Below are 21,635 nucleotides of genomic sequence, written 5' to 3'. Positions count from 1 at the left end.
TGAAAATAATTTTATGGTTGGGGGTCAGTACAACATGGGGAACTGTATTAAGGGTCACAGGATTAGGACGGTTCAGAACCACAGCTTTAGGAGATGTTAGTCAAGTCAGTTGAGATACAATATACAGATCAACTTCTCAAAAATGTCCCAAGGCCTCCACCCCTATGTACACATATGAAACCAGCAATAATCTGAGCTACACCAACCTTACGACTTGGAAGGCAGAGGCTGACAGATGTCTTTCAAGGCTAACCTGGTCTACATAGTGAGACCCTATCTCACTGTTACTTCCTGTGATGCCTACAGGTCACAAGCCACAGTGGACTCACCTGCTTTCTGAGTTCCTGTGTAGCAAAATACTGAAAGGTCTACACAGTCAGAAGGAAAGTCTAAATATTTGCCCCTTCCATCTCATCTCCAGGCATTAGAGACAATGGTATGGATTCAAACATTAGTAGAGGGTAGGGGCGGACATTGCTATCTTTAAATGATAAAAATTCAAGCTATAGTGTGTGGTCACAAGATGTATGTGTAGTGGCAGCAAATGTGTCACTATCAAGGACGTCTACTTTCAAGTGTGTGTACATCTTAACTAAGAGAACTGAGCACTGCAAATGAGACGAGACGATAAGTGCTGCACACACCAGCCCCTGGATGACCATCAGAGCAGAAGCAGCATTGCCCAGGCAGCTGTAGTTGATATTTGGGAAGTGGAACAAATACCTCTTGAATAGAGATGATTCCGGATTTATTTGGCCAAATTCATTTCTTTTACTCAAACAAGAAGGCAAGTTTGTTCGGGAAATCACAGACAGCAGGAGTACTGCTTACTGTTGAGTTTAAAAAAAGTGGTGGGACCTCTCAGAGCCTGGGCAGCCCAATACGAGCCCTTAGGGTTGAGCTTTCTTCCACAGCTCCAAACATTACTGTGGTGGCTGATAGTTCAAAGGAAATGAGCTGCTAGAGTTTTTACCCAGGTTTGTCCAATACTGAACATTTTGAAGCCCCATATATCTGCTGTCAAGGATCTGGAGCAACCCATGAGAGCCTCTAGGAGCACACGACTGCAGCTCTGTGCAGACTCTCTAACTGGAGAGGTCCAACAAGCCTGACTAAGGAGGAATCAGGGGCAGAGGCAGGTCCTAATCCTAGGTCTGTGCAAGGCACACTTCCCACCATTCTTTGCTTGTGCTCATTTAGCAGGATGAATGGCTAGCATACTCCTAGAAAGAAGACAAGTAAAATTAACAGGTAGAAGGCCCCACAGCAGAGAGCACAACTCCTGCCTGCAAGAGGCAGCCCAACAGGCAGATACAGAAATACAATTAAATTAAGTCAGAAAACCCACTACAGAAAATGCAATTACTCAAAGATACAAATAAATGTTCAAAGAAAATTGGCCCCTGACAGGGTTAGTCAAGCTTCTAAATCCAGCTGGAGGCAGGCAGCTCAGGCTAATTCGCCAAGGAGGACTGTAGAGCTGAAGTTCTCTGCATCAGGATCCTGGTTGGGCTGGCCTCATGTGCCAGGTTATCATGAGAAGGAACAATCTGGGGGTGGCTGACCAGGGTTCAAAGAAATACAATGTGGGCAGACACAAGAATAGTTCATGGATGGCAAAGCTGGCAATGGAAAAGGCAACAAACACATCTCTGACATGGCAGGCAAGGCTGAGATCCTGGGAGCAGGGCTGTGTGCCCCTCCTGCAGAGGAAACTACAGGAAATGGCCTACCTCTCGCTGCAGCACTAGCTCCTTGGTGAAAAGTGTGGCTTCCTCACTGAAAGGCTCTCCTTCCTGCACCAAGCCTGGTAGGTTTCGTGCTCCTCTGGGACATTCAATGCCTGTATGGAGAGAAAAGAAAAATCTGTGAGAAAGTGTGCAGAAACACTCCTCACTCAGCCACTCTCAACCTGGGAGGAATCCTCACCATGGCTCCCCTTTGGCCCTTCCTGGTTTCAGCCACTGCTTATAAAAATGGCTTTCCTCACTGAAATCCCACTGCTAGCCCGGTCACGGGCTGCCGGAGAACAGCTGCAGCTGGCTCCCAGACACCTCCTCCTTACTCTGACTTTATGCCAGGATCCAAAGTGTTAATTCAGTGTCACGTTCCTTTCCAAATAAACACCGTCTCTGTCCTTAGGCTGTGCTTTGTATACTAGTGTACTACAAGCTTTCATTCAGAATGAGGGGCAGAAAAAAACCAGAATACTGAAGAATGAGTAGGTGTGTAGTCAGAGATACTGGCTCCACATCCCATTTTATCATTTATTATCTTCATGGCTTTGGCTAAACTATTGAACAAAGGCTCAACTCCCTTTATCGAACAGATAAAATACATCTACTTTTTAAAGACGCTGTATTAGCCCAGGAGAGAATATGTGTGCAAGATACTAGAACAAGGCTGGCTATTTCAGCTATTGATGCTATCATCTTTATCATTCTTAGCAGTTCTCACACTTTAACTCCCACAGCAATCCTGTAACATTCATGAGCACAGAAAATTGTCCCATATACTTGTTTCCAACGACGGTACACTGTACAAAATACACACCTACTGGTAAATCTAGACTTCCTTTTCTTTCTTCGATTCAATCACTCATTTTGAAGATACATCTATTACTAAGAGTAGTCATAAGTGATAGATCATAAAGTATGCTGTATTTTGATGTCTGGATAAGACATAAATATTTCAAAGTAATTCAGACTGTAATGTAATTATGAAGGAGAAAGTTGACCCAGGTAGAGACAGGAAAAAAGAAAAGTGATGAAAACTTATGTCCCAGTTTCTGACCTCTGCTGGTACCCAATTCTGCGACACTCCGGGGAACAGTGGTCCCATCACCAACAGAACACTGGCTCCACATGCTTATGAGTAAAGCTGGTTGTTCCCATTTCTAATACAGACTCAAGATTCCCAAGGCCCAGAAGGAAAGGAAGAGGCTCCATGTTTGGTTCTCAGCAAATGCAGAACAGCTTTCTCACTGAGTGGCTAGGCCTCCAGTGGCACAGATTATGCAAAATAAAACACTAGGTGGTAGTTGTGGGGTACAGCAGCAAAAGAGAGACTGCAGCAACTGACATTTTGCAAAGATGGGCTAGCTTGAAGGCCCTATGCCAGTCATGTGGCTGGAAGATCAACAGGACTGCTTCTTTCCCTGCCCTTTAGTGTCTATGAGAAGAGTAGAAACTTGATTTTTCTAAAAGACAGCAAGAACTCCAGGGGCCAGGAACCTCAGGGAGAGATGTGGCTTGAGCAAAATGGAATGAAAAATAGTCCATGTTTTTCAAGACATCAATAGCCAAAAACACTTTTCATTTTAGATCTGCAAACTAAGCAAGAGGAGAATTGCCAGGGAGAAAAATAAACGATTCTGCTGAACTATTTTGCCACATACTCGTAGATGAAGCATTGCTGCAGAGACAAGAATAACGCAAAAGTAAGTGTTTGGTCTGTTGCTGATCCCTCACAGCAGAACTGGGGTGCTGTTAGGTGCTATGTACCAGGGACCAGAACTGGGAGCACCAAGGTCAGAAACTGAGGGATGGGAAGTAATTTTTGTAATAAAAGGGTACCTCAAATCTCAGAATCTCAATAGTGAAGTCACCGTTTTGGTATTCTGAAATAGCAAGAAATCAGTCAAGCTGCCAGGACCTCAGGAACACCCTATGGGATCCAGATCACCAGATAATGAAGTTGAGGAAACATGACAGCTCAGTGGATCGAGGTAGTTAAGCAGATCAAGCAGAATTGCCTTTAGACAAGGGTCCTTTGGGCCTGTGAAACAAGTTCACTCATTCTTTGTGGACAAAAAGTAAGTTTCTTACAGTTGCTCTCCATTTCCTAGCTTTGCAGGCAGAGGTAGGAGAGCAGGAAGAATCTCACAGTATCTGCAGATATAGGCTAGTGTAGGCCCAGGAGATGGTGCAAAGAAGAGAAACACTTTTTGCCATGCCTCACAGCCTGAGATCAATCCCCGGAACCTATGTGGTAACTGTCCCTTGATTCTAAACCCACACTGTGATGTATGAGCATGGGCATGGACACATACATACAAGTGTACATAGATAAATCAATATGGAGGTCAGAGGACAACTTGAAGGAACTGGCTCTTTCAATTCAGGTTGTCATGTGGCAGGTACCATTACTAACTGAACCATCTCAGCAATCCCACATGTGTATTTGCATATAGCATACATACTTAGATATAGTCAAATCCCCACAAACTGGTTAATCTTGACTAAATGCATTAAGTGATAGTCTACTGTACTATAGTTCAATAAAGACAAAAACTAAGATGGTTTTGGCACTGGATTGAAGACTTGAGTGGGTGGCAACACACAGCATGAAAAACTCTGAAAATGAGAAGCAAAGACAAGACCTGAATGTGGGCAGACCCCTATGGCCTTGGAGCATCCAAACCAAGGGTTTATCAGGTTCCAGACTTGCTTTTGTGTTCAAAGGGATCAAGAAACAAAGGATAGTGTCTGGTGATGAAAAGGACAACACCAATTTTAACCTGTAAGACCCAGGAAGTGGCTGGATGCTGCTGTGATCCAGGTGAACATACTGAGCAGGAGGTGGTCTGTATCCTTCTGTGCAGGATTCAGGGCACAAGGCAGTCCAGAGTGCACTCCACCTTGTCTGAATCAAGGCCTCTGCTGCTGGGCTACCATCCCAACCGTGCCACTTTCTCAACAATAAAATAGACAGGAGAAATAGAGAGTTCCCAAGCTCTGGAGTGCCTCAGACTGGAGACAGGGAGTGAGTCTTAGAGACTGTCTCTGGCCTATGTCTGTGGTTCTGAATCCTGCACATCATTACTAATAGCTGCCTTTCCTGGTAACACACTGGGGAGATGCTGCATGCTGATAAGGTATGGATTAAGCTGTGCCTCCAATGCCACAGGTACAGAATAAGTGCCTATCTTACCACTGACCCTGACAAACCACACAAGAAGCAAAAATATTTTAACTTGAAAAAACACCATACCTAAGAAAAATCCTAAGTATTTTTGAGAATTTTACTTCCCTACAATGCACTGTGGGAATGACATGAGATGGTATCTTAGGTCTGGAAAAAGCTGGTGAGCCATATACACTCTCTGCAGCTCATAAAAACCTTAAGGTCTATCTACCCAAAGGTAAAACTCATTATTTTTTTCATGCTTTTCGAGGGCTTTCTAGCAAATGAATGGTTGAACAAAATTATCTGAAATAAAACACAATATAAAAGAACATTTGCTTGATTTTTGGAGGGCTCAGGATGAGACATGATGTTAGGACATCATGACTCTGGCTTCTGCTTTGCCCCTAAGAACTATTAAATGTCACCAGCTCACAGTCTCTGTCAATGACAGGAAGAGTCTACAAGGTCTAGCATTGTCATAAAAATCCTACAATTTTCAGTATGTCCTGTTGAGCACCCAAGCCTTGACTTTTGGAGTGGAGAGTGCTTCCTTTCAAACTTAAAAGGCTAGGCTGCGGCATAACAATCTATTAAAAAATTATACACTTAGAGACAATGACTAACTAGTGCAATTAACAAAGAAAAAAAAACCACTTTGGTCAGTCAGTTTTGGAACACGAAGAACAAATTCTTGCTAATGACAAGATAATGGCCATATAAGAGATTCTATTGATGGTCAAGTAAAGGTTATGTATCACTGAATATTTTAGAAAGTATGTTAAATTTTGTGATAATTACGCCTCAAGACTTAAAGTGTGTCTGTTCTTTCTTGTATTGTACAATGAGAACTAAGGGGAAATATGGCCAGTTTGCTTTGTGTAGAAGTGACAGCTTCCCAATGACCATTAATCCAGCAAAAAGTCAGGCATTATGAGAGGGAGAGAGAGATAGTGGAAGCAAAAACCAATCTGAAGGATTAGTCCGTGGTGCTGACTGCATTCCACCGCGCTCTCTGCTAGCCTTGCCATCAGAAGGAAGGGAGCAGCAGACATGCAGCAGAACTTCCTTCTGTCTGCCTGGGACACTCATAAATCTCCCAGTTCTCCTATGCCTTCCTCCTTGTTTCACCAATGTCATCTAGCCCAGACTAGACACTATGCTGGAAGGTAGGGGCATTGGTATGAGAGAAAGACTGTGCTCATACAGCTAAGCTACCAGACAGAAAGTATCCCCCTTCACTACTGTGTATGGCACATTAGTGGTGACTGAATTAGCTACTTTAGGGTTGTACACTGTTAACAACTGAGAGACAGCTGGAGTATATTAGGCAGACAGATGAGCGTTCATCTCATCTGTAAGACTGGAGACTGAATGCTATGGCTGAGTCAATGGTGGGCTTCCCAGGCCCAAGCAGTGATGTGCCCCCCACACGATGTTGGTATTTGTTCTCATGACTCTACAGCTGAGAATGGGAAGCAGAAGTGGGTAGGAGGGATGGACAGATTTAGCCATGCCAGCAATATAACCGTGTCCTCACAAAGACAGTAGATGACAGGTGAGCAAGTACGACCCTTTCTTGAACGGAATCTGCATGTCCCATGTGGAAAGCATAAGCCTAGTGAGGAACCACAGGCAGGAAGCAATAAGCAGCAGAGATTTCCTCAGACTCATCTTCCAGGTTCTAGGATCCTGCTTAAATGGATTTCATAGGATAGGATTCTAAGATGGCTTTCATTGATGTTCCTACAAATCTCCCCTCACTACCACCACGAGTTATGGGAGTCTAGTATTTCAACAGAGATAAAACCAGAACTTACATAGAAATTGCTTCTGAGGGTGGGCACTGTGTTATATTCAAAGTCTATTTTTTTCTACACCAGACACCAAATACATTGTCAAGCAACAAAGTAGATTCTCAAGGAGTGTTGAATGAATAAGAGTGAAAAATTCTGAGAAAAAGAAGTAAACATCAAAAGACAGAAATGGCAAATTCAGTCACTACTAAGGTGCCTTATAGAGTAGTAGAGGGGATACTTTCTAGCTGGTAATAGCTTTCTGAGTTCAAAGTCTTTCTCATTCAGACCCGCCCCCTTCCCACATAGTGTCTGTAATGGACTAGACAGCATTAGTGACAGGGAGGAAGAAGGTATAGGTGAGCTGGGAATTTTTAAAGGTGCCAGCAAGCAGAAAGCAAATCTGCTGAATGTATGAGTCTGGAGTGACCCATTTGGAAGACAGAGGTGTTTTTGTGGATAACAGAAGAGGGATTCACAGAATCCTTAACCACAGATATCCCAGTCTCCCATGGTAACACAACACTACCAGATGAGATGCATAGCACAGCCACACCTATGTACCCCACTGGTCTCTAGAGTGTCACATTTGAGAAGTCAACGGTGAGCGGCCATGTCTGAGATGCTGGGGTACAGCAGAGATGTTCAGTTTTCAACACAACAGCAATGCTCACGTATGATCAGCACTGATGTGGCCACATGGAAATGCAGATCACTGGAGCACCCTTTCAGAGAGCAGGAGAAAATGACTCAGGGTGGGGAGGCCTAATTTTAAAGGGAAGATAAGAGTGCTAAATCTGTAGAGCTCAGCTATGTGGTGACTAAGAGGGTGACACGGTAACAATCTGCAAATATTTGAAAGGTGTAAACACCAGAAAGGAGAGGATGCTTAGCCTGAGAGCAGGGCTATAATTATTAGGGGAAGGAAAATCTGGACAAAATATTGGAAAAACAGTGTGGCAGTAACTACTGGGTTATAAATAAGTTTCCAAATAGCAATGAGAATGTCATTATTGAATCCTGAAGCTGAAAGGTGTTTAGCCATTCCTTTCTTACAAAGAAGCACACACCAATCAACTATGACTTTACTTGCTACATTTAGGGACAGATCTTAATAATAATTCAACTCTAAGTTTTTCTGATTTAAGTACTGCTGGACCCCTGAAATTTCTACATAATTTTTGTTGATCTAATCAACAGAGGAGACAGAACAGTAGTTCTGGTGGGAATTTTAGAACAACAACAACAAACGGCTTTATCTACCAGCAACATGCCAGGGAAATAGTTAAAGTGAGTGTGGGTACAGACACAGGGACAGACAGCTAGCACAGAGAAAGCAGACTGTCTCACTGAGTGGGCCATCCTCCTCTCTAGTCTCTAAAACCCCAGGCAGGAATGCTGTTGAGTTTTCCAGATGGAAAACTGTGGATCCCTCTTTCTTCCTTTTATATACACAGCCCCCTGGAGGAATTGTCAAGGACAAGGCAAGGCAAGAGAGAGCACCAAAATAAGCTTCCTGTCACACTGATTGCACTTCAATACCTTTGCCTGCGTTCCTGCTGCTGCAGCTACTCAATTTATAATCCACAGGCTCTCCGCAGAGTTTTTACCCCCAGATTCAATTAGTTCCATTTCTGTACCTTCCCTGCCCCTTTCTCCCTGCCAACAAACACAGTGAAAAAACCCCAGTATCCATAGAGATCACAGCACTTCAACTGTGCACAGAGACTTGGGGTGGTGATGGGGGGAGTACTTTTAGATAGAGATTCTCTTCCTTAGTGCTAAGAACACACCCTCAGTTATTCATGACAGGCAGAGGCAGGCAGGCCACCTGCTTAGTTATAAGGAATATGGTTACCACTTAAAAACTGAATCACTTCAAGTTGTTGGTTCTCAGAACTGTTACACATCTCACGTACCAAAAGCTTGCTTTTAGGTTCTTGCTCACTGGTTTAAGAGCCACTGGGAAGTCTTAAGCTGCAACACTGCCAATAGATCAGTTAAAAATCAAGAAACAAGAGATAGCACAATTGGCTTTCAGTTTCACATTCCTAAGATGGTCCAGAGAGAAAGGGACCAGCTGGCTCTAAGAGTTAGTTCTGTGTAGTATCAGGCCTCAATTTATATAAAAAGTTCAGAACTAAAAATCAGGATTTTACATTGCCTCAAATTCTTTACTCTCTCCCTTTTCTCTAAAGACCTACTTTGTTTTCTCGGGGGAAGCTAGAATCCTGTGGACCAATTCTGAAACATGCCACTGCTAACGTTTTTTCAATGATCAGAATAAAGGGATGAAAGAAGAATGAAAGGATCCTAATTAAAGGGATCAAACATCTCAGGTAATTGTAGTCAAGGGAGTCAGAACTGGGCAGGAGGTAAGAATGAATGCTTTTAGTTCAGAGTTTTTAAGGATAGATTTTTATTAGGTCTGGGTTTGCGAAGTTTGATGCATCTGTGGAAAGACTAGGGCCTGGAGTTAATTGGGTACAGGAACAATAAGGCCAAGCCTTGACAATGCAGTAGGAACTGCAGCTAGTTCTGAAGAAAGGGAGGGGAATAAGAAGGAAGAATCCTCAGTCAGTGGTGCAGAGCGGGGCTGTTAAGCATACTTTATGTTTCTCTGGTAGAAGTCTTAATAGAAGCCTTAGTCTGTTAATATATCCCCATTCTGTTGTCAGCTGAGGAAAGGGACACCGATTTTTCCACCTATAGTACATGGCACATGGTAGAATCTTGTAATTGCTTGTGAACACAAATGTCAGTAGGAGAGAATGTAGTAGAAATAATATAACAAACCTGCTACATCAATCTCTATTCCTGAATTTTGTATGCATCAGAGTTAACACTTGGAGAATTAAAGAGGAATTTTAGTGATACTTATTTCCAGGACTTCAAGGTGAGCTTGTGCTAAATGCAAATCATTGGTCATGGTAAATGGAAGAGACAAGGTAGGGCTGGCTTAGAGGCTTGACACTAGATTTCTCATTCTCAGTCTAGCTGGGCAGAATGCATAACCCACTCCTCGAAACCTGATTTACAGCCAGCTTTAGACACCGAAGAATCACTCCCCAAACGGAGAAAAGCTTTTCAGATGGAGTTGGCATAGCAGATAACAATCAAGCCTGCACTGGAACAACCTTTTATAATTCTACCTATTGCAGAGCAAGATTAGAAAACAACTGAGTTTTAAAGAAAAAGAAAAAAAAACCTCTCCCTTATTAACAAGGCCTTTCCCTTCCATTGCACCCCAAGACCATAGCTTAAAAAAAAAAAGTGGCAGGCTGTCTCCAGGGTGTTTTGGAGAGGAGGCTAGACGTGCCAGGCTCTGGGCTACCATGCTCATTGACTGCTATGAGCAGCAGCTGCAAGGATGCTCGTCAGCTAAGGAGTAGACGAGAATGACTGGGCATGGGATGATGTGGTACTCTCTGGTAGGTCCATCCTGGAATTTCTCCTCCTTATCCATATCAAAAACATCATTGTATTAGCAGGCAGAAAAATGAAAAATTCTGAGGTCAAGAAGTAGAGCCACAATAGCCTTCCAAGTAACAAGAAGGCTCCTACAAGGTGCTGGCTTTTATGTAACAGGCTGTGGAGACAGCATTTCCCCAGAACCAACATCCTGCGCCTGAGCAAAGAGGGGGAGTTGGTTTCTATGAGAACCTCAACTTTGCTTTTACTGACTTATTTTAAACATGGAACTTTATCTTTGAATCAAACAGACCTTAGATTTATTTTTTCCTTCCCCCCTTTCATTTCTGGTACCAAAGGGTTCCCTGTCTTAGTTTCTTTTATCCTATGCTAATGGGTAACAAGAAAAATTTGAATTTACCATCCAGACTCTGAAAGAGATTAGCTTCAGGGTAGAGAAAAAGCCACAGGAAATACCCACGTGGCTCTTGCAAGTACAAGCTTCCAGAAGGTATTCTGGCACACACCTGGCAGCCAAATGTAAAAGCTACTTACTCGCATAAATTTAGAGTGACTTCCAAACCAAGCTGTGTTGTGTTATTTGAACAAAATGGTTTTGAGATGTGTTCAGTGTACTTCCAAACTATCACCTTTCTTGAGCCTTCACTCAGTGAAAATTGCTCTGAGCTCCTCCTCTTGAGGAGAGTGAATTCCAAATGTTTAGAAATTAGTATACTTAGCTAGCAGAATAGAGGAAGAAAAAAAAACAGCTAGTGTCAGAAATACTAAGGCCCATGAATACAGAGAATGGATTAGAGAGAGAGAGAGAGAGAGAGAGAGAGAGAGAGAGAGAGAGAGAGAGAGAGACCTTTCTCTTATTAACTTTAAAGGAACAAGGAAAAGAAAAAAATAAAGAGTCAACATCCAGGACACAGGAAAGCAAAGGTGTGCTAAAGAGACAGTGCTCTCTCCAAGAGGACAGACTGATTTTGGACACACAGACAGAGCATGTCCTGATATGTGAAGCAGCATGTGTAGGCAAAGAATGACATTCCTTTTCCTTTTCTCTTGAGACAGAGTCCTTCTTATGTAGCCCGGGCTCGCCTGGAATGCATGCTCTTCCTGCCTCTACTTCCCAAGTGCTGAAGTGCTGGGATTACAGGCTTTGTGCCTGTCCCCACTTCCTTCTTTCTGGATTACCAAACTCTGGAGCAGGGGTCATCAGCTAATGTCCTGAGAACTGAGTCTACTCACACCTGTTTTTGTTTTTTTCTAGATACAGTTTTACTATGTAACCCTAACTACACTAGAACTTGCTGTATACACCAGGCTGGCCTCTAATAGAGATCTGCTGGCTGACCCACCACTTATTTTTGTTTAGTTTACAAATTAAGATATTGTTTTCACTTTTGGGTGGCTGAAGAAAAGAAGTCAAAAGAGTAATATCTATGGTATTTGAGAATCATGAGATTCCAATTTCAGTGTCTATTAATGAGTGAAACATTGTCAAAAGATGGCCACATTCACTTGCTATCTATGGCTGTTTTAATGGTACAAAGACAGTTGAACAGTGTGACAGAGACCATAATAAGGTCTAAGAAGCCTAAATTATTTGTTGTCTGGCCCTTTATAGAAAAGTTTGCCAGTGTTTATTCTCAAGGATGTCATTTACTATATAAACAAAATAAAACAAGAAAACTATCAGGCAAGCAGAGGGCTCACCTCCTACAATTACAACAGCAGACAAAACAAACAGTAAGAACAGTATAACTTACACCACTAGTGAAAAATACCCCACATTCACACAATCTAGAAAGTAGAAGAGAAGGACACTGGCTAGGCAATGTTCATATCACCTCATTGCTCTTCCCTAGACCCTGTCCTATGGCAACCTTTCCCATCAATGTTCCCTGTATTCATGAATCAGATCTCCCACTTCAAACCTGGAGCGTATTCCACAAGCCTTTCTGTGTCTCCACCTCCTGCCACATCCATTGCACAGACGTTCTTGGTCCTACAGCTTCATACGCAGGTTGCCTTTCTAAGCACAGAACCAAGAGGTCCTACAGATGTCCTGACAGCATTCTACACTCCCTCCTCCCCTAGGCTTCTCTAGTTGTTCCAGCATTCAGGGCTGCAAGATATGTCTCCTGTCATGACAGGTCTCATGTCGGCTAGCCTGGCCTGAAATAGTCAAGGATGACCTTGAAATTCTGATTCTCCCATTCTCCCCAAGTAATAGGATCTTAAGTATACACTGCCACACCTGGTTTTGTGCAGTAGTGTGGATCAAACCGAGGGTTTTGTGTATGATAGGCAAGTACCCCCTTGCTTTTTTTCTTTTTTATTTTATGGCATGGAGATGTAGGATCCCTTGAACTTGATTTACAGATAGCTGTCAGCTGCGATGTGGGTTCTGGGAATTGAACCTGGGTCCTCTGGAAGAACAGTCAGTGCTCTAAACTGCTGAGCTATCTCTCAAGCCCCCACCCCTTACTTTTTTGAGACGGGGTCTTTCTATGCTTACTATGTAGCCTCAGCTGTTCCAAACCTGTGTAGAGCAAGCTAGCCTTGAATCCACAGATCTGCCTGCCTAGTGCTGTGATTAAAGGCATATAACACAACCCTCAGCCTCGCCCTCCCTATGCACCCTCATTCCTATTCCCATTCACTCATACCTTTCCTTGTGGTGATAATCACGGAGAACAAGCCTCCCAGAATTCTGAACTGTCCTCCCAACACTAACCTTCATTTCCAAATGTCTGAAAGAGACTCCCCCTTGGGTGCCCAATTAATACCTCAGATTCAGTGCACCTAAGCTAAACTCATCTTCAGTTGCTCTCTCCATGCAGAAGCATTGCTCACTGCTCCTTCTCTCTCCATATGAGCCAGTGCTTGTTTTGCCACAATCTTCTGGTTTTCCTTTCTGCCCTCTATTTTCCTCTATAGAGATTTTTCATGCACACAGCTACCAGAATAATCTTCTAAAGCTCACAATTTACTCAAAACTCTTGAGTGGCAGCCCGTACTTCACCAAATAATATCAGAATTCAACAATCTGACATTCTGGGCTCTATAAGACTTTGTGTAATTCCTTGGGGCCATATAAAACCTCTATTACCCATCTGACAGCCTTCACATATTTGAAGACACAACATCTACTTTTTCTCATCCTTACGTCTTATTTTCTCTAGGATAAACATTCTCAAGACCCCCACGAGACAAGAGTTTTGATTTCCTACTATCTCATTCTTTTTCCTCTTTAAACCTACATAATATGAAGTCTTCCATCTGGAAATATCTTCCTGGTTGATTTAATTAAAAAGATCTAAAGGGGTGTGAATTGTACTGTGGGGAGCATTTTCCTTTTGCACTATTGAGAGTCAGGTTCAGGAGTTTAGAGAGAGATGTGTTGCTTTAGGGAAGACGAGGGGGCAGGGAAGGTGGAGATGGTGTCTGATTCTTGCCCTACTCTAGGCAGGAAGCTACAGTGACAGAGCCAGACTTAGCCAGCTGAGGAAAAGCCCTCCCTAGAGGAGGGGAGGTGGGACCTGTCATCTCTGAGGCATCTGGCCTTCACTGGCTCCTTTCCCAGTCCATTTCCATTCTCATCTCTCAGCAGCAGCCCAAGGCACAGTGGAGACCCTGGTGGTGTTGTGACAAGTAGCCTATTCATTTCCTTCTCTCAGCCAAGCTCTCTGGGGATAAAAAGGAACAGCAAATCCAAACTACTGCCCAGAATCCACTTTGCAGAATTCAGAGAAAGACTGCTCTACCGAAACAATTATATCCCGTTTGGAAGACCTGAGGGGGAATGAAAAGGATCTTTAGTTTTTACTGATGCCGAAGCACTGCAGTGGAGACCATCTCAGGCACCACTGCAGCCAGTGTTCTGGGAAGGAAGGAAGGCATAATGCACACTTGGTAAGGCTTTAGCTCCTGTCACATAGGCGCAACGGGGCACAGAAGTATTAGGATTTGAACTGTGACACTGGACAGAAAGCTTCAATTGGGAAATGAGAGAAGATGAGGCCAGCAAGAAGGAAGCATCAGATAGCAGAAAGATCAGCTTCCCGAGATGAACCTGAGCTGATGGATCCAGGGCTAGAAGACTGCCCTAACCTAACACGCATACCACTCAGGACACACAAGACAAGTGTATGTGGGGTGGAGTTGGGATGGATGGTAGTAGAGTGCTTAGGGCTGCAGGGAGAGTGAATTACCTGAACACAGCTCTCAGTCCAGCTCATTCCCTGATAATGAAGCCTGGTGCATAATCATAGCCGAAGAGTGCAGGTGCGGGACGGGGTGCGTGTGTGGGAGCATAGGATGCAAGACCATGAATGAATGCACACATGTAAGTGCTTACTTACCCAAGGAGCGAGGGCAAAGAAGGGGAAGAAGAAAGTATGGAAAGAGGGGCTGAAGAAATAGGACTGGCCTTTTCTACGGCTGAAATCAGATACGGGATCCTAACAAGGGGATGGTGGTTATTACAAAGACCCTGGTCACTCAGAAAGCTTGGAACCAGGCTGTGCCTACCGATCACAGGCACAGTGGAAGAGATTAGGGAACAGTGGACTAGGACAGCCATAGCTGGGTCTTTAACTTTGCTCATACCTGGTCATCATTCCTGGGGGAAGGGTTATTCTCTTCTAGGCATATTCTGATGATCTCCTCCAAAGTCTCATACTGTATGCCTGTTTTCTCTCTACCTCTCTCACATATGTAAGTGAGGAAGCAAGCAAGGAAACAAGTAAGCAAGCAAGCTCACTGCTTCTTCTGAGTTGTTCCACCATCCACGTCTTTTCTACTATTCTATGCAAGAAGATGGTGACAAGACCCCTAAATTATAGAAAAATATAGGGCTACATATCCTTGTGGAACCTTGGAGCTGCATGTTATATGCCAATCTGTTTGATGCAACAATGTATTTGATGTAATAAATACATAGGTTTGGTCATTAAGATAATTAATTATATGTCTTTGAATAAAACAAAGCAAAATAAAAGTGGCCACTCCTGGACAAGTATCTTTCTGGGCTTTGTCTTCCACAATTTATCAAGTATCTGGACACACCATGGCCCATTAAGGCTTCCCTCTGGATCAGAAGAAGGCGATTAAATCTCTGAACACGAGATGCTAATTCTAGGACTATATAACCATGCATGTGTCAGCATTTCCACCCCAGGCAGCCTTTTTAGAAGGTACTAGTTCCTGAATGGCAAAGAGGACAGCAAAGTGAGGGCTCACTGAGGCCAATTCCACAGCACAACAGCCACAAGAAAACAAAACCAAGATAAGTGTTTCATATGGAAGCTGCTAACCATAAGGTCACTAAACTAGAACATCCTTTGTGATTCACCCAGCCCGAGCAGAGAGCTGTTCATGCTGGAGTAGGACAGGTAGGTGCTTGGTAGGGATGTCTTCTAGCCAGCCTAGAGTGTCAAGCTCTGTCAATAATGACTGAAGTGTTCTGGACTGCCAGAGTATGAACTTATTACTTCTCTGCATACCCAGACACCTACCTGCTCCACACCTAGGGAACAAGAAAGCATCAGATGTCTCTTGCAGAGGCAGTCTGGTGAACATCACAGATATTCACCAGGGATATGCAGGGCAGGCAAGAGTGAGAAACTGTGAGAAACTCTAAGGGATCACGATGGATTGAAACCACTGAAATGACCTTGTGTGTTCAGAAAGGACTGGCATTTATTACTTGTTAAGGTCTCTACATTCTTATTTCTCTTTTACCAATGCTCTGGCAGAAATGTTGTAACATATTAATCTTTGTAGTTGAGTGATATGGTTTAAAATACTGCAGGGCTTGGCTGCCATTCCTTCCCCTGGGGTCTCAAAATAACTCCACACAAATCATCTTTGCTAAGCACTCACTCAGTCAGCTCTTCTCTGCTAGCGCGCACACACATCTTATGTAAGGGAAGAAGCCACCCAGCCTGCTGGAAGATAGTGGCACTCCCAGAGAGGCACCTAGAAAGAACCTTACAAATGGCTTAGCCTAAATTCCTTCTTTATTATTAAAAGAGGAGGGAACTAGAAATTAGAGCAGTTCAATGACCTACACAATTGTTTACATAGCAATCAAGTATAGATTAGAAGCCCTATCTTTTGACAGGCAGGTGTTTCTGTTGGATCTTGTCAGTTCAAGCTGAATGCACTTCATCTCATTTGTCTGGAGTCCTGATTTATATTGTAGAATTCTGACTTTGGGTATCTTTTCCTGAATCAGGAGATAATCTGATACTATGGACCTTTGAAAAAACATTTTATGTATTACATCCAAGCTCACATGTAATTAAAAGGGTTCCAAAGTGCATGAAGATGCCCCACAGCATATTTGAGAAGAAATTAGCATAAAAAGTTACAATACTGTGAATGTTAGCTTCTGCTGTGTTGGGCACTGGATCAAGTACTTTTGAAAAACATGTACCTTGCTTTTTAATGCTCAGAGCTATTATAATTTGCACATGAGAAAAAGAAGGCAAAGATAAGTTAAATAAAGGAGACACCCATAAGTCAAACTTATTCTGGCTATTCTAAAGCTGATGTTTATGGTGAGTCGTACTGAAGTGCCCCCTAAACATGTGATACAGCACAGAATTTCCAAAGTTGGAATTCGTAAGAGACTCTTAATTATTTTATTCCAACTTCCTCATTCATATTCGATGAAAACCAGGAGCGAATGGAGCATCCTATTACACCACCTGCTTCCTCCTACAGAGCATGCTTCGGCATGAGTGCTCAAGAGAACACAAAGCTGTCCAGTCATACATGAGGATGCTTGAGCCTTAGTGCATGTGAAAGGATGACCAGTTCACCATCAATTTACCTCCCCACCATTTACTAAGTTTCTACTGTGTTCCAACTGTGGAATTTCCAAGGTAGCAGGTGCAATTTTCAAGGCTGGACACAGCATGTGAGCATCGAGGAAGCAGAGAACTGAGTAGATACCAGCCAGAGGAACTCAAGCACGGTCATGTGAGGGGTCTCTGTGTGCTCGTGATGTTTCCAATGACAGAAAGACGGTTTAGCATTTGGAATGCAGGACAAAAGTAAAGTAAAAAAAAAAACTCAGTCTCTCTCTGAGAATTATCAATGTGGCCTTTGGAGGTAGAACAATTCCTCCCTGTGGAAGATATCCTGTGAACTGCTGGATGCTTGGCATCTTAGCTGCCCTCGGATGCTACAGAAACACTGGGAGCATCAGCGAATCACTCTCAATTTCAACTCTGCTCCCTCTGGGAAAGCACAAAAGGAATTCTGTTATTCTCCTGCTTCTTGACCTTAGGAAAGTCCTGGCCTCAGAAAAACATCTGTATTCCATGGATGTTCTTCCCAATATATTTCATTGTAATTTTACAAACATAAAGATGGTTATTTCAACTCTGTATAACCAGTATTTAAACATAACTTTTTGAAATGCTATCAGTAAGATTCAGTTTTAATTAAAATTGTGAGCTATCTCAGAACCATTATCACAGCATTCTCCTTCCCTCTGAAGAAGTCTAATCATCAAGCCTTGTGAGCAGAAATTCCAAAAGAACTAAGGGTTAAAAGTGAGCTATTTTATAATCACCTACATCTTATAATAACTCTTATGGAAATGGCTTTTACTATATTACATATGTATACCAAATAACATGGGCCAGTTTCTGGTGTTGAGATAGCTTCTAAAACAGAGTGGAATGTGTTAAAGAGATGGAGACACTGGACTGAGAGGAGGTCAAATTTGTCGGCAGAAGAATAAAGAATTTGTCTCTGTGGAAGATTGGAATTGAAAAGCTCAAAATACTCCTTTCAAAAACAAAACATTGTTCTGACTTCCAAAAAGGACGAATCAAACGAATCAAATTGGTCTCCTCCCTCTGTTCCTAAAGAGGCAAGGCAGGAAGTACCGGTTCCAGCCTAAATGATGCTGTGTGACCTTGGCCAAGCAACATCTTCACTGAGCCTCTGATATTTACTTGTTAAATGGCAACAAGAGCCCTTCTTGAAAGGTACCAGGATAAGCATCCAAGGGGATGAGGTAGGGGACATGGGAAAATACCATGGAAAAGAAAATGTTTTACACAGATGAACCCTCATGGAGAAGTTTTCCCTTAAGTTTTAGCTTACTTACTTAATCACGCTCCAAATCACTATCTGAAAATGGCCACACTCACTAAACTCAAGAGTTACCTTTTGGAAATATTTTTAAGGTTAGTTGCTTAGGAGATGAAGAGTGGTGACATCCATATGTAAAAGTAGAATAAACTAAGAAAAAGTAAGTATAGATGGGTACAATACAGTTAAAAAAACAAAACAAAAACTTGGTTCTAAAGGGCATGGCAAGAGTAGACACAGGCAAGCCGTGATGAACAGGAAGGAGGGCCTGATCCAGAGCCCAGGACGATGCTGGCGGAGACCTGTGAAGCATGAAGAGCAGACAACAGCATGCTCCTGGAAATACACCGCAGGGATGACAACAATGACAGTTACATGAAAGCAGAAACCACATTCCCTGATTTTCTCCATCATCGTTCTGGCAAACTGAGTTTTTTGCTGTTTGTTTGTTTTGTTTCGTTTGTTTTTTTAAACCACCCCCATCCCTGGCAGTATTACTTGTGCAGGCAGTATCAATGTGAAGTCACAGTGAGGAAATATGATTTCAGAGACAACGGGAGTGCTGTCTCCCTGACCTGGAGATCAGCTTTTCAGCACGCTCTCAAGTGTAGACCTCCTGACTCTCCAGAAGAGTTGTGAGGCTGATGGCAGAAGGACTCTGCTACTCATGGGATAGAACTGCTTCTCTAAAATGCCACCTGGGTCCTCTTTTGAGAAATCTGTCACTCCAGCCTTAACTCCGCTTCTGCAGTCATCCTCTATGTTGGCCAAATGAACACCTTGCCTCTGGCTTCCACAGTCACCTCACGTGCACAGACTCACACACACACCTGTATACACTTAAAAATAATTTAAAAAAATCTTTAAAAAATGGTGCTTGAATCTTAGCTGGAGTCAGAACATACTCATTTTGTCCTAAGGCTATTTAACAACTTAAGGAAAAACAGGCCCAGGAGAGTGCTGTCAAATAATGAGAAAGCAGCTGCTGTTGTAACTTGAGGTCAAATATATTTTATTCCAGTTTTCTAAAGACTCTAAAAGATTACAGCGGTGGTTGAACTGATGTCCACTACAGCTTTCATTCTGAGGTGAGGGATTATCAGTTCAGCAACGGCAAGCTAAGACCATTTTATGCTAGGGTACAAAATGTAGAATGGAGACCCCAGAGCAGCGGGTTTTCAAATTGTGGGTCATGAACCTTTAGTAAACCTGTATCCCCCAAAATATTTATATTATGATTCATAACAGTAACCAACAGTTAGAAAGTAGCAACAAAAATAATGTCATGGTTGGGGTCACTACCACACGATGAGCTGTATTAAAAGATCACAGCATTAGGAAGAGTGAGAACCCCTGCTCAAGTGGATGAGATCCCTGCTAACGCTACTAACAGCTTGTGACAGAGATAAGCCCACTTCTTTTCACCGGGTCTATTTCCTCACTTACAAAATGACTGAACAGACCACAACATTTTTACATCAGAGTGCTGTCAGGGTTGCCTATGGGACAACTCTACAAAATAAACATTCTGGACGAGGTTGTTATGTCCCATACCATGATGCAATCGTCCAAGATTAATATAAGGAAAACTGAAAAATGTTAAGAAACAACTCTCTCACAGATCAATTATGTGTATTAACACACATGAACACAATACACACACACACACACACACACGTGCAAATGAAACACAAAAGAATCTTTAAAAGCAGAAACCAGAAACACACACATCCTGCTATGAATGGGTTTGGCTACCTCTGATAAAGGTTACCCATTGCCATTTGATGAAACATGCTCTTCAGTATTTTCTCCATGGAAGGATGCTGCTCTTCGCCAAAGAAGCAACTCTTTGCACATGTCAAGAGAAATATACACATATGTACAAAGAGTCTCATTTCATTCAGCTTCAACTAAGCTCATGTATTCTTTAGCAAACACTTCTCTGTTTGATTTGTAGTCAGCTTGGTTACCCAGCACTATTTGGGTTTCAAGGCTTAATTTATTTGATTATATTCATTCCCGCTCCCCATCTTCCTTCCAGCACAGCAATTCGAAGTAGTAAGAGAATCTATCATGTTCCCTTATGCAAAGACTTTTTCAGCTTTATGTCAGCAATCTGGAACTGCCTTTTCTTTTTAATAACAGTAAGAAAAGGCACTAATGTAGCTATCATGTTTTTCTACACCATTGCTATTTTCTATTTCTGTTATGTAGTATGATATTAATATGCTACAGGATCAGTTTCTACCCCTTATAGAAGGTGCTGAGACAAGTCAAGCTGGTCAGTTTAGGAAGGGAACAGTAAGCCAGCTTCTAGTTGAGATGGACCACCTTTGCACCTCATTTAATAAACTGCACATCTTTGCTTCCCAGTAGGTCTCCAAGGCCTGCTGAGAGTGGACATTGGCATTTGTGTTGAATTATTATGGTTGAGAAAATGGGAGAGAAGCTTGTTTCAATCCAGGCCCTTCTTCCTGCTTTCATAAGCCTGTGAAGATACTAAAATTGAAGCATCAGAACAAACAGAAGCTGATGACGGCAAGAGAAGAAAATGAGGCTGATGAGATGATCTCACACGGCAGAAGTAGTATCCAAATTCTGGTGGTTTTGGCTCTAGATTTTGCTTTTCTCCTCCCTCCTTTCTCAAAAATGAGTGCTTATGCACTTTTTAACAGTAGCAAACAATCAAGAATTGAATTTATTTGTTTTGCTATCATTTTAAAGTTTCTTTTATTTCCAAGCTCACTTTTCATTTAGCTCAGAATGAAGCAGTCTAAATCTAGATCCCAATATTATGCAGCTTCATTTGTTAAGACTATGTAAGTAAATGCCATTTGTGTTTACTGTATGAAAAAACCTGCTACTAATTATTTAAAAAATATATCTAGGTAGCAATGCTCTCCTCTTATCCACAGTTTCAGTTATCAACAGTCAGCTGCAATCCAAATATGTTAAATTTTTGAACATATAATTTTTGTTCAAACATATAATATTTTTGATAATTTCAGAAATAATTCATAAATTTTATATAGCATAACAGTGTTGAATCTCAGTACTGCCCAGTCACTTAGCAGCCAACACGGGGATCAGGTTCGACTGCTTTGGTATAGCAGCACTGTGTTCAGGTAGTCCTCATTTACTTAATAATGGCCCCACAGTGCAAGAATATTGATGTGGGCAACTCAGATATGCCCCAGAGATGCCATAAAGTGCTTCTTGCAGATAAAAAAGTCAAAGTAGAAAGACACCAAGAGAAAGAGGGGAAGGAGGGCTAGAGGGACTTGAGTCCACATTCATACCACACTGAGAGGATAGTCAATCTTTATGTAAATCTATGTTGTGATTAGTTAATGCTGTTAAATCTCGTATCATACCTGGCTTATAAATTAAACTTTAAAT

The 21,635-nt window shown here is 42.4% G+C and overlaps 1 protein-coding gene across 1 annotated transcript in view; it reads right to left on the bottom strand.

Annotated features, from left to right (window-relative positions):
- The window catches only part of Snd1 (staphylococcal nuclease and tudor domain containing 1), a 401,120-nt gene that overhangs the window by 90,969 nt on the left and 288,516 nt on the right, over nucleotides 1–21,635 (bottom strand). Inside the window, exon 16 of the mRNA XM_048451021.3 lies at nucleotides 1,734–1,843. Coding sequence (XP_048306978.1) covers nucleotides 1,734–1,843 — 110 coding nt within the window. The remainder of the gene's footprint in view (nucleotides 1–1,733; nucleotides 1,844–21,635) is intronic.

Source organism: Myodes glareolus, chromosome 25 (assembly GCF_982192425.1).
Source record: "Myodes glareolus chromosome 25, mMyoGla1.1, whole genome shotgun sequence".
In the NCBI taxonomy this organism is placed as follows: Eukaryota; Metazoa; Chordata; class Mammalia; order Rodentia; family Cricetidae; genus Myodes; species Myodes glareolus.
This window is presented reverse-complemented; position numbering and strand designations above follow the sequence as displayed.